This window comes from Cydia strobilella, chromosome 26 (assembly GCF_947568885.1).
Source record: "Cydia strobilella chromosome 26, ilCydStro3.1, whole genome shotgun sequence".
NCBI classification, from domain to species: domain Eukaryota; kingdom Metazoa; phylum Arthropoda; class Insecta; order Lepidoptera; family Tortricidae; genus Cydia; species Cydia strobilella.
The window spans coordinates 3,320,015-3,332,812 of NC_086066.1; the positions used below are offsets into that span (position 1 = coordinate 3,320,015).

General features: G+C 45.6%; 2 protein-coding genes across 2 annotated transcripts in view; one reads left to right on the forward strand and one right to left on the reverse strand.

Annotated features, from left to right (window-relative positions):
- Window positions 1-12,798, forward strand: part of LOC134753047 (uncharacterized) — an 85,915-nt gene that overhangs the window by 12,599 nt on the left and 60,518 nt on the right. Inside the window, exons 11-14 of the mRNA XM_063688808.1 lie at window positions 3,907-4,032; window positions 4,983-5,097; window positions 7,369-7,435; window positions 9,592-9,742. Of these exons, the coding sequence (XP_063544878.1) occupies window positions 3,907-4,032; window positions 4,983-5,097; window positions 7,369-7,435; window positions 9,592-9,742 (459 nt within the window). The remainder of the gene's footprint in view (window positions 1-3,906; window positions 4,033-4,982; window positions 5,098-7,368; window positions 7,436-9,591; window positions 9,743-12,798) is intronic.
- LOC134753123 (uncharacterized) lies at window positions 1,084-2,500 on the reverse strand. The gene is made up of 2 exons (XM_063688893.1): window positions 2,395-2,500; window positions 1,084-2,032 (listed from the first exon to the last, which is right to left on the reverse strand). Exons 1-2 carry the CDS (start codon window positions 2,493-2,495, stop codon window positions 1,210-1,212), a joined length of 924 nt encoding a protein of 307 aa, XP_063544963.1. The 5' UTR covers window positions 2,496-2,500; the 3' UTR covers window positions 1,084-1,209.

Below are 12,798 nucleotides of genomic sequence, written 5' to 3' on the forward strand. Positions count from 1 at the left end.
AAAAAAACAATCCACATTCCGTATAATGTGCCTACTTCTCTTCCCACTGTTTAATTGTGCTCCAACAGTTTTTACTTTTTATACATACATTAAAACTATGTCACAACATTTACAACCTCATTTAAGTGTTACTACATGATAGTAGTAAAGGTTAAGGTGTTGCTTATTTCGTCGAAGTTAATATGTTCTATGTCTCATCCGCTTAGTTAATTTAGTCTCTTCCACTAAAAAACAAATGTGGATTTTTTAAAGAATTTTCAATTATTTAGAATAATTCACAAGTATCAAGACACTTTAATACTTTTTTCTTTGGTGTTGTCACATACTGATTTTCAAAAACTACATTTTATTTGTCGCCGCAGCTTAGACTAACTCTAGCAAATATTTTTCCGGGGTTTTGATGTACAGTCGAAGGCAAAAATATTGATCCAGACAAATGGGTCAAAAATATGTGAACACGATTTTATTGTCTAAGGTGAGAGTGTACACATATTTTTGAAACTTTGGGAATGTATATGTATTTATGCCCTTGACTGTACATATATATGATGAAAGAAAAATTGGAAGTGGAAGGTGTCCCAAGGTACCTTGACAAGATTATATTTGGCCTTCGCCATGGTGCGTATTTTCAGGGGCACTAATTTATTTTACTGGCAAGGAAATTCTGTGACAAACAAGAAGAGATTTTACCACAAAAATGCCAAAATAGATTGTCAAAGATGCAAGAAAAACTATTTTGAATACGATAAAACATTTAAATGAAAAAAAACTGGCCAAGTGCGAGTCGGACTCGCGCACGAAGGGTTCCATACCATTTATAAAAACGGCAAAAAAATCACGTTTGTTGTATGGGAGCCCTACTTAAATATTTATTTTATTCTGTTTTTAGTATTTGTTGTTAATACATCATCTGTGAAGATTTCAACTGTCTAGCTATCACGGTTCGTGAGATACAGCTTGGTGACAGACGTACAGACAGACAGACTAAGAGACAGCGGAGTCTTATTAATAGGGTCCCGTTTTTACCCTTTGGGTACGGATCAGGTCCAATCAGAATCTTGTCAAGGTTTAATAATAAGTCACTTTTATTTGATATTTTTATTATATTAAATTCAAAGGAATAAAAGATTACAAATAATATTATTCAAAAAAAATTAAATTATATTGTTATATTTAAGTATAAATTTAAAGTAAGTTCTTCTGCCCGTTCTAGTCGACTTCATTTTTGATCTCATAAGTTGGATTCACAAGCAGAATAGCTCTTGTTAGTTCAACTATTTGATTCCTTGCGGCGAAGGCTATAAGACTGTCCCAGTCTTCAGAACTACTTTTCATAGCCAACTTGGAGACGCAATCTTCTATAAGATCGTCAATTAAGTAGCAGGAGGCGAGTGTAAGTAAAGGCTTTAGATCGTCATCGGGCAGCTTTCTAATGTAAATGTAGTCCTTTAAATGTTTAAGGGTCTGCACAGTGACCCCCTCCATCTGAATGTGGCCCGCTTCCTTTTCCTTCCATTCGTGACTAAGCATAGCGCGAAACACATCGCTGGTGGCTGCTAGACATGCCTTGTGTACGCCCACACTGCCCTCAGATGTGCTCAAGCTGAAGTCAGTAAAATCAACATCATTGTAAAGATTTAGGAGAAGCGGAGGGCCAACCTTTCTCGCTGAAATATTAATATCCAGCAAGGTTGTACACACACAATTTAAATTGACATCATAATCTTCTCTGATTCCAATTGTTTTCCATTGATTGTCGCAAATCCATTCTGAGTAAAATGGTTCAGAGGTTTCTTGACAAGATGCTTTAATTTTTACTTCAATGTTTTCTGCCTTTATATGATTCTGTGCTAAAATATAACATTCAACAAAGTTTTTGTTCTTGAAGTTAAATCGAAGCTGCACTTCGGCTAAGTCAGTGACATTAAAATGTTGACTTGATATGGTTTCCAAGGGTTTTGCATTCAAAGAATAAAGGCTAATCATACATCTCAGTTTCAAGACTGAACCAAGCCTTCTCTCTTGAATGTTTCTGAAACAAATTACATTATCTTCGGTTAGTGCACATTATAATGCAAAATGAGCCTTCTCTAGAGCCTAGAGTAAAAGGTTGACGTTGACAATGTCCGCGACCGTAATGACAATCCAAATTGAACGTCAAGAATTTTGGAATGGCAAATTTAACCCCTGGGGACTCAAAAGAATAAAAACTGTCTGGTTTCGCGAAATATCCCTTTTGTATATATAAATACTCTGGAAGTACGTTTTTTAATAATTATTACTATTGAAGGATGATTCTACATGCGTACTGCTGTTTATCGTTGACTTTAGCGTATTAACACGAAAACATTATACCATTATATAAATAAATGATAATTTCTCAATCATACTTACACTTCTATCGGCATGATGCACCACTTAATTAAATAATCAAAGAATGCAACTAACGCACGAATTCTCTTTACAAAATCTTCTTTATATTTAGAACGGTACATTAAGAAATCACTTCAGTTTTTGCAGCGGTAGATATAAAATATCTAGTTGATTTAAATACCTGCTTTAATAACCTACCCTGCCGTGCTGTCACATTGACATTTGACGCAGTGTTGCCAACTCGGAATTTGAAAAAATGCCAGACTTATGTCTAAATTATGCCAGAAATATGCTAAATAATTTTGAAATGTAAAAAAGATGCTAAAATATTATAGGTAACTAAAAACCGGCCATTATGACATGACATTGACTATACCATAGATAACACAAAAAGATTAGTGAGTGTAGACGAGACAATTTTTCGCACAATCTGATTGAAAATTTAATTGGTAACGCGTATGAAAAAAAGGTCGCGGTGCGGTGCGGTAGTCTGTTATGGCTTATTATAATTCCTCGTATGTATAAAATTTCCTTTGACGGTTGTGCCATGGATTGTCTATCACTGCCAAGTCGGTTTCAAACTTGGCTTAGGGACATAATCACTTGATTCACTAAATTATGCTAAAAAAGATGCCAGATGCTAAATGGAAATTTTCGATGCCAGAGAGTGTGAAATTATGCCATATCTGGCACCAATTATGCCAAGTTGGCAACACTGATTTGACGTTTTCAGCGTTTTGTTTGTGCATTGTGGAAGTGTATTTTTCTGCTTATTTTTCTAATGTCAATACTGTGATTGTTTCTATGTTTGTGTTTATTTGTATAATTTATAAGCGCTGCTGGCAAGCAAATGAGGCGGTTTACTATTAAGTTACTGTTAATAGTACTTAATAGTGATAATTATACAGGGTGGATTTTATTAGTGGGTCAGTGACGGCAGCTACCAGATCCCGTGCTGCTACGCGAAAATCGTCTTAGAAGACTTTCCCTCAATTTCAAATTAATGAAGATTGGCGTTTACAGTTTTTGAAAAAACATACAGGGTGCGAGAAAAAGGTCATTTTTGGCACTTTTTTTTCGATGCCAAACGATCCTATTCCTATCCAGGATCAAAAGCTTGTATGGGACGAAAAAAAATTAACTGCCAGAAAAGCCACAAATGTAAGAAAACTCTTCCCATAAAATTTGTATGAAAATGAAAACTTTTATTTTTCACATGCTATTTTTTTATGCCAATCGATTCCATTCCTATCCAGTATCAATACTTTACTAGGGGTCAACTTAAGGTAATGTACTAAAAATCAACAAATTAAAGAAAGCTTTTTCCATACATTTACTATGGAAAAAAGGGGTATTTTATTCACATTTTTCTATCTCGCCAATCAGATGGTGCGTCTTTGTCCGTCTGTCACACCGTTCAAATATCTCGAAAATTACTTAAACTTAAGGTATTGATTTTACATAATACTAACTTAATACCATAATATTACGGGATTTTTTTTATGTTGATTCTATTTTATTATTTTTTTACAGGGAGCGAGACGATACCAACGGCGGTGGCTCTGATGCGTGCTCTGTCGCTCTCGTCGGCAGCGGAGCCGTGTCGCTACGCGGCGTGGCAGCTGTCGCGGCTCAAGCGGCACGCCGTGCACGAGACAGGTAACATGTGCTGTCTCTGTCCCTCAAAGCCGTGTGGCTACGTGTGGCAGCTATCGCGAGTCAAGTGGCACGCAGTACACGATACTATATCTGTCCCTCAGAACTATGGATAGTATAGAAAAGGATGCCAATCTTTTAAGGCAGAATTGTTGCAAAAGTGACCGCTTTCAGCTATAAATAATAGTTCCTAATCTCTCCGGTGGCGCTAGTTAGGGTCTGGGACATGAGTATAACATGAACCAACAAATAACCCGACCAAATTACGTAGGTTGTTTTTGGTAGTATTTCGGTGTATGGTGGCGCCGCCTAATTACTGTTTTTTGATGGACACTTTTCATACGTAGAGATTTGGCTCCTTTATATAGTCTCCATGCTCAGAACCATGTCTGCTGGGCACACCTCGTCTTGTTGCACCCATTTTCGGGTTCTATTGGCCATGTGCGAAGTTGGTAGTGGGGGATACAAGCGACGCCAACGCACGAAGTGGTGAAAATATGAACTTTCATGGGGCGGCAACTACATACAATTTGGCAACTGCCGTAGACATAGTATATACAAGTGGTTATAGAAATGAAACGGAGCGACCAGGGGTATGAGAAAGACATATTCATGTATGGCAGCATAATCTTTTTTCTCTTTCACTCTTATAAATTTCGGTATTTCGCCATCGCCTCCTTGGTATGATGCCATAACTCGACCATGAAAAAATATTTTCTCATTCCTGTTATAGGAATCGCAATAAGACTACCTTTCTCTATCAAACAGTGTCAGGCCCTTGGGCAACTGCCAACTAAAAATAAGCTAATGTGTGCCACACCCACTAGGGTGGCGCCACAGTCATACACGCAGCGAAATTGAACCCTATCACTTTGAAATAAAGTTCAAAATCAGGTGGGAAATATGTTGCCTCTCTGTCTTATGACGGATTTAAATATGGTTATTGTTCATAGGTCTTGCCATAATACACGAGCATCTGCTAAGACTGGAGGCAGAGAGCGAGCTGACTTGTGACATCGTTAATAAAGTGTGTTTATGTCAACCCGTCGATGAACCGCTGCAAAAAGAGTAAGTATACTTTTTGTTATCCATAATAATATTATAAATGCGAAAGTGTGTCTGTCTGTTACCTCTTCATGCTTAAACCGCTGAACAGATTCAGTTGAAATTTGGTATAGACATAGTTTGAGTCCCGGGGAAGGACATAGTAGTTTTTAATGTTTTTATCCCAGAAGTCATCCTTTAAGGGGGTGAAAAGGGGGGTGGACGTTTGTATGGGGAATCGATAAAAAGCAGATTGGATAAAAAATAAGCTAGCCAAATTACTAACTCTACGCAGACGAAGTCTCGGGCAAAAGCTAGTAATATTATAAATGCGAAATTGTGTCTGTCTGTCTGTTACCTCTTCACGCTTAAACCGCTGAACCGATTAAGTTGAAATTTGGTATACAGATAGTTTGAGTCTCGGGGAAGGACATAGGATACTTTTTATCCCAGGAGGTTATATCAAGGAGGTGAAAAGGGGGTCGGAAATTTGTATGGGGAATCAATAACCGCAGAACCGATTTAGGTGAAACTTGGTATGGGGATAGTTTGAGCTGTGGGGAAGAATATAGAATATTTTATATCCCCGAAATCATCCCTTAAGGGTCTAAAAAATGGGGTGGTAATTTATAGAGTGGACCAATTTGGGGGTGTAAAAGAGGATGGATGTAAAAGCAGGTTTGTTTAAAAATTAAGGTACCCAAATTACTAATTCCACGCAGACGAAGTCGCGGGCAAAAGCTACTAATATATATGTCGTGGCCAGTAGCCATACCACGAGTTGACAATTGACGTTTACGTTAGCGACTCTGTAAACTCGATCGCTGTATTGGTGCGATAGAGAGGGAATGCGATCGAGTTCACGCAGGCGCTAACGTAAATGTCAAAAGCCAACTCGTGGTGGCCGTGCATATCATAGAAGTAGGTTAGGTTTGACTTTTTCATGATGTGGCTAACCGATCATTTCATGAAATGATTGCCACATCATGAAATTATCAATAGGGAGTATTACTGCAATGTTCTGCCGCCAGAGTGCAGAACTAGTGCACATACTAAACCATAGAGTAACTTATACATACTAGGCCTAACTGACAAGTTTTCACTATGACATCGATGCATCAAGGCGGTTTGTTTACAGGTGGCCTACCGCGAAATGCGAAAATCGAAAATTCTTTATCTGCCTCTCTATCGATCGAATAGCCAAGAGCAATGAGGATACGATATAGAGCGGTACTGTCATAGTAAATTTTGTAACCACTGTAAATTCACTGCCATCTATCGACATACTTTAAAACTAAAAATGAAGATTTATAGAAATACGGTAAAATGTATTTAAATATGGATAAATGATTTTTTTATTTGCATTAATTATTTTTATATGATTTTGACCCATGTTCTTTCACTGGTATGCGTTAAAATTATAAATAACAAACGAAACAGTCAACGCCCTCTATACGAGAGTAGGCCAAAACTAGTGGCGCCATCTGATCGAGAATTAAATTTTCGTGATTTTCGAGGCACGTTTTTTCCTTAGACTGTATCCATCTATTACGGAGTTATATCTATCTTTGGCCAAGAGTGATAGAGAGGCAGAAACCGAACTTTCGATTTTCGTGTTTCGCGGTAGGCCCTCAGGTTGTGCTAGTAGTAGAATAATAAATGCATTCCCGTTGCCAGGGAGGTTTTGGAATTATATTGAGCAACTTCTACTATGGGACTATCCACGAAATCGCGAAAAAAAAAATTACCCTTCCATAGAAAACGGACCAGCGAAAATGTATGAAACAGCCAATTTTTTTGTCGTGATTTCGTGGTTGGTCCCATAGTAAAAGTTGCTCAGTAAAATCCCAAAACCTCCCTAGCAACAGGTATTACTTATTTTTAGGGTTCCGTACCCAAAGGGTAAAAACGGGAACCTATTACTAAGACTCCGCTGTCTGTCTGTCGGTATGTCCGTCTGTCCTGGCTGTATCTCATAAACCGTGATAGCTAGACAGTTCAAATTTTCACAGATTATGTATTTCTGTTGCCGCTATAACAACAAATACTAAAAACAGAATAATATAAATATTTAAGTGGGGCTCCCATGCAACAAACGTGATTTTTTGGCGTTTTTTTTTCGTAATGATACGGAAGCCTTCTTGCGCGAGTCCGACTCGCACTTGGCCGGTTTTTTTAGCCACCGTGTATAAGTAGACCACGTATAGTAAAGACCACGCACAAAACTATTTTCGGTAAGATCATTATTCATTGTTAATTTTAAAATCGATTTTATATTTACGCTCTTTGTTTTAGAAACGCCATGGAAAGGTTGTTCAAGATATTGGAGAACTTTAAGGCTGCTTCTACAATCACATTTAAGGTGAGAAACGCTTAATGAAGTTGGCTTTCACTTAAATAAAAAAGTTTTTTATACCACAATGCTATAAGCCAAAAATGTTGAAATTCAAAACTGTGTCAACATTTTACAATTTTTTTTTTCATTTACTTAATCAAGTAGGATTTTACAATCTCTTTTGAATCGTCAAAAGTACATTACAACTAAATTAAAAAATAAATAACAGCTTACAAAATACAAAATTCAACAATTAAAATTTCAAATACAATACAAATACATTTCATAATTTATTCATTTACTTATAGAAGGCCATGCATCTTTATCATTAATATACTTTTCGACTGTGTAATATGCTTTATGCAGTAGACCAGATTTAACATATTTTTTAAGTCCAGGAAATGGTAAATCCAATTTTAATCACATACATACATATTTACCAGACTGTAGTAGAAAGGATATTTAACTGATCATTTACCTCTTAAATGTATACAGGGTGATCAATCCAAATGGGTCAGTATGGAGAAGTCAGTAACGACAGTAACTATGAGAGATAGCGACATCTGTTCTTAGGATGCATAGCTTCGATTTTTGATTTCACAATAATGGCATTCAAAAAAATAATGGTCAAATTTCATAGCAAAATTTGGTCCTTATACTTTCAGAATCAATTATACAAACAAATACTATACGCCATTACATAAAGAATATTGACCAGGTTCGATTTCCGGTTATCTATGAGAGTTTAAAAAAAAGGTTGAATGTCATTATTATTAAATATATTAATAACGGGTCACTCACGTGTTTTAAGTCGAAAACGCTCGACATGTTTCACTCCGTACCGAGTAGCGTCATCAGGAGCTTGCGTCGACGGTGACGGACCGGCGCAGACTGCGGGCCGCAGCCCTCCGCGCCCGATGACTCGGCGCGGGCGCCGGTGGCGGCAGGGGGGGGGGGCGAGAAACTACCCTCGTTTACGGCATTATTGTCAAATGATGGGTTGCACACAACACTCATTACGTCATTCGCTAATGGTTCGGCCACACTGTCCACCGACGTAGTACCCAAAACAGATTTCCAGCTCGGAGGCATTGACCAACCACAATCACGGTTAAAATTCGGATGACGACCAATTTCGATAGCCTCCCGTACTTTTCGCTGAATCACAAATTATTATTATATCTAAAATCGACGCCATGGTTCCTAAGAACAGATTTCCCTATCTCTCATAGTTTCAGACTTCTCCATACTGACCCATTTGGATTGATCGCCTTGTATAACTAACTCTAAGTATACATATAACTCTGAGCTAACTTCACCGAATTTGCAGACATATTTTAGTCACATTCTGTCATTAGAGTTTTCAATGATTCACATTCTGTCATGTCGCGCGAGCGACTAAAAATACGTGAGTTGAAACCGCTTAGTTAAGTCACATTCTGTTACTTGAAAGTGTACTGTTTGTCGTTTCGTACATTTACCCGCCATTTCCTATTTCTATCGCGCGCGTAATTGTATTGCTGCCCCGCCAAATATAAGTAAGTAAGTAAATATTCTATATTGCATCAAAATTATACATCTCACATACATGTAAAACTACAAAGAAATATTTAAAGAAAAAATAGAACCAGGTAACAACAGGCGGTCTTATCACTAAAAAGCGATCTCTTCCAGACAACCTTTGGGTAGCAGGAAATGTAGAACTCATACAAAAGTCAACAGGTAGTGCAAGGAGTTAAATATGGAGACTATTAAACACAAACACACATACTACAATTACTACTTATACATATATAAGTTTTAGACGACCGGTCTGGCCTAGTGGGTAGTGACCCTGCCTGTGAAGCCGATGGTCCTGGGTTCGAATCCCGGTAAGGGCATTTATTTTGTGTGATGAGCACAGATATTTGTTCCTGAGTCATGGGTGTTTTCTATGTATTTAAGTATTTATATATTATATATATCGTTGTATGAGTACCTATAACACAAGCCTCCTTGGACTTACCGTGGGACTTAGTCAATCTGTGTAAGAATGTCCTATAATATTTTTTTTTATATTTATTTTGTAAGTATATACTAAATTATTCGCGATTATCGTTCTTACCTTAGATATAAGACGACTTCTTGGTCCATGTTGTTGTGATTTTGATTGGCTGTAGTAAAGTATGTGTACGTATGTGCAGGTGGACATAGTGCCGCCCGTGGAGAGCGGCGCGGGCTGCGCGTGGGCGGGCATGTGGCGCGCGCGCCTCGCGCGGTACCTCGCGCCCTTCCAGCGGTGCTCCACCGCGGCCCGCCTGCGCGACATGATGTCGCGCCCCGCCACGAGGGATCGTGAGTAACCCCTGACACAGTACCTCGCGCCCTTCCAGCGGTGCTCCACCGCGGCCCGCCTGCGCGACATGATGTCGCGCCCCGCCACGAGGGATCGTGAGTAACCCCTGACACAGTACCTCGCGCCCTTCCGGCGGTGCTCCACCGCGGCCCGCCTGCGCGACATGATGTCGCGCCCCGCCACGAGGGATCGTGAGTAACCCCTGACACAGTACCTCGCGCCCTTCCAGCGGTGCTCCACCGCGGCCCGCCTGCGCGACATGATGTCGCGCCCCGCCACGAGGGATCGTGAGTAACCCCTGACACAGTACCTCGCGCCCTTCCAGCGGTGCTCCACCGCGGCCCGCCTGCGCGACATGATGTCGCGCCCCGCCACGAGGGATCGTGAGTAACCCCTGACACAGTACCTCGCGCCCTTCCAGCGGTTCTCCACCGCGACCCGCCTGCGCGACATGATGTCGCGCCCCGCCACGAGGGATCGTGAGTAACCCCTGACACAGTACCTCGCGCCCTTCCAGCGGTGCTCCACCGCGGCCCGCCTGCGCGACATGATGTCGCGCCCCGCCACGAGGGATCGTGAGTAACCCCTGACACAGTACCTCGCGCCCTTCCGGCGGTGCTCCACCGCGGCCCGCCTGCGCGACATGATGTCGCGCCCCGCCACGAGGGATCGTGAGTAACCCCTGACACAGTACCTCGCGCCCTTCCGGCGGTGCTCCACCGCGGCCCGCCTGCGCGACATGATGTCGCGCCCCGCCACGAGGGATCGTGAGTAACCCCTGACACAGTACCTCGCGCCCTTCCAGCGTTGCTCCACCGCGGCCCGCCTGCGCGACATGATGTCGCGCCCCGCCACGAGGGATCGTGAGTAACCCCTGACACAGTACCTCGCGCCCTTCCGGCGGTGCTCCACCGCGGCCCGCCTGCGCGACATGATGTCGCGCCCCGCCACGAGGGATCGTGAGTAACCCCTGACACAGTACCTCGCGCCCTTCCAGCGTTGCTCCACCGCGGCCCGCCTGCGCGACATGATGTCGCGCCCCGCCACGAGGGATCGTGAGTAACCCCTGACACAGTACCTCGCGCCCTTCCGGCGGTGCTCCACCGCGGCCCGCCTGCGCGACATGATGTCGCGCCCCGCCACGAGGGATCGTGAGTAACCCCTGACACAGTACCTCGCGCCCTTCCAGCGGTGCTCCACCGCGGCCCGCCTGCGCGACATGATGTCGCGCCCCGCCACGAGGGATCGTGAGTAACCCCTGACACAGTACCTCGCGCCCTTCCAGCGGTGCTCCACCGCGGCCCGCCTGCGCGACATGATGTCGCGCCCCGCCACGAGGGATCGTGAGTAACCCCTGACACAGTACCTCGCGCCCTTCCGGCGGTGCTCCACCGCGGCCCGCCTGCGCGACATGATGTCGCGCCCCGCCACGAGGGATCGTGAGTAACCCCTGACACAGTACCTCGCGCCCTTCCAGCGGTGCTCCACCGCGGCCCGCCTGCGCGACATGATGTCGCGCCCCGCCACGAGGGATCGTGAGTAACCCCTGACACAGTACCTCGCGCCCTTCCGGCGGTTCTCCACCGCGACCCGCCTGCGCGACATGATGTCGCGCCCCGCCACGAGGGATCGTGAGTAACCCCTGACACAGTACCTCGCGCCCTTCCAGCGGTGCTCCACCGCGGCCCGCCTGCGCGACATGATGTCGCGCCCCGCCACGAGGGATCGTGAGTAACCCCTGACACAGTACCTCGCGCCCTTCCAGCGGTGCTCCACCGCGGCCCGCCTGCGCGACATGATGTCGCGCCCCGCCACGAGGGATCGTGAGTAACCCCTGACACAGTACCTCGCGCCCTTCCAGCGGTGCTCCACCGCGGCCCGCCTGCGCGACATGATGTCGCGCCCCGCCACGAGGGATCGTGAGTAACCCCTGACACAGTACCTCGCGCCCTTCCAGCGGTGCTCCACCGCGGCCCGCCTGCGCGACATGATGTCGCGCCCCGCCACGAGGGATCGTGAGTAACCCCTGACACAGTACCTCGCGCCCTTCCAGCGGTGCTCCACCGCGGCCCGCCTGCGCGACATGATGTCGCGCCCCGCCACGAGGGATCGTGAGTAACCCCTGACACAGTACCTCGCGCCCTTCCAGCGGTGCTCCACCGCGGCCCGCCTGCGCGACATGATGTCGCGCCCCGCCACGAGGGATCGTGAGTAACCCCTGACACAGTACCTCGCGCCCTTCCAGCGGTGCTCCACCGCGGCCCGCCTGCGCGACATGATGTCGCGCCCCGCCACGAGGGATCGTGAGTAACCCCTGACACAGTACCTCGCGCCCTTCCAGCGGTGCTCCACCGCGGCCCGCCTGCGCGACATGATGTCGCGCCCCGCCACGAGGGATCGTGAGTAACCCCTGACACAGTACCTCGCGCCCTTCCAGCGGTGCTCCACCGCGGCCCGCCTGCGCGACATGATGTCGCGCCCCGCCACGAGGGATCGTGAGTAACCCCTGACACAGTACCTCGCGCCCTTCCAGCGGAGCTCCACCGCGACCCGCCTGCGCGACATGATGTCGCGCCCCGCCACGAGGGATCGTGAGTAACCCCTGACACAGTACCTCGCGCCCTTCCAGCGGTGCTCCACCGCGGCCCGCCTGCGCGACATGATGTCGCGCCCCGCCACGAGGGATCGTGAGTAACCCCTGACACAGTACCTCGCGCCCTTCCAGCGGTGCTCCACCGCGGCCCGCCTGCGCGACATGATGTCGCGCCCCGCCACGAGGGATCGTGAGTAACCCCTGACACAGTACCTCGCGCCCTTCCAGCGGTGCTCCACCGCGGCCCGCCTGCGCGACATGATGTCGCGCCCCGCCACGAGGGATCGTGAGTAACCCCTGACACAGTACCTCGCGCCCTTCCAGCGGTGCTCCACCGCGGCCCGCCTGCGCGACATGATGTCGCGCCCCGCCACGAGGGATCGTGAGTAACCCCTGACACAGTACCTCGCGCCCTTCCAGCGGTGCTCCACCGCGGCCCGCCTGCGCGACATGATGTCGCGC

Bases quoted from the DNA above. Each gene is read 5' to 3' on its own strand.
- LOC134753123 (XM_063688893.1), bottom strand. From the start codon at position 2,495: ATGTACCGTTCTAAATATAAAGAAGATTTTGTAAAGAGAATTCGTGCG. The intron at 2,033-2,394 runs GTAAGTATGATT...AATTTGTTTCAG, and splicing joins TGCATCATGCCGATAGAAGT to AAACATTCAAGAGAGAAGGC.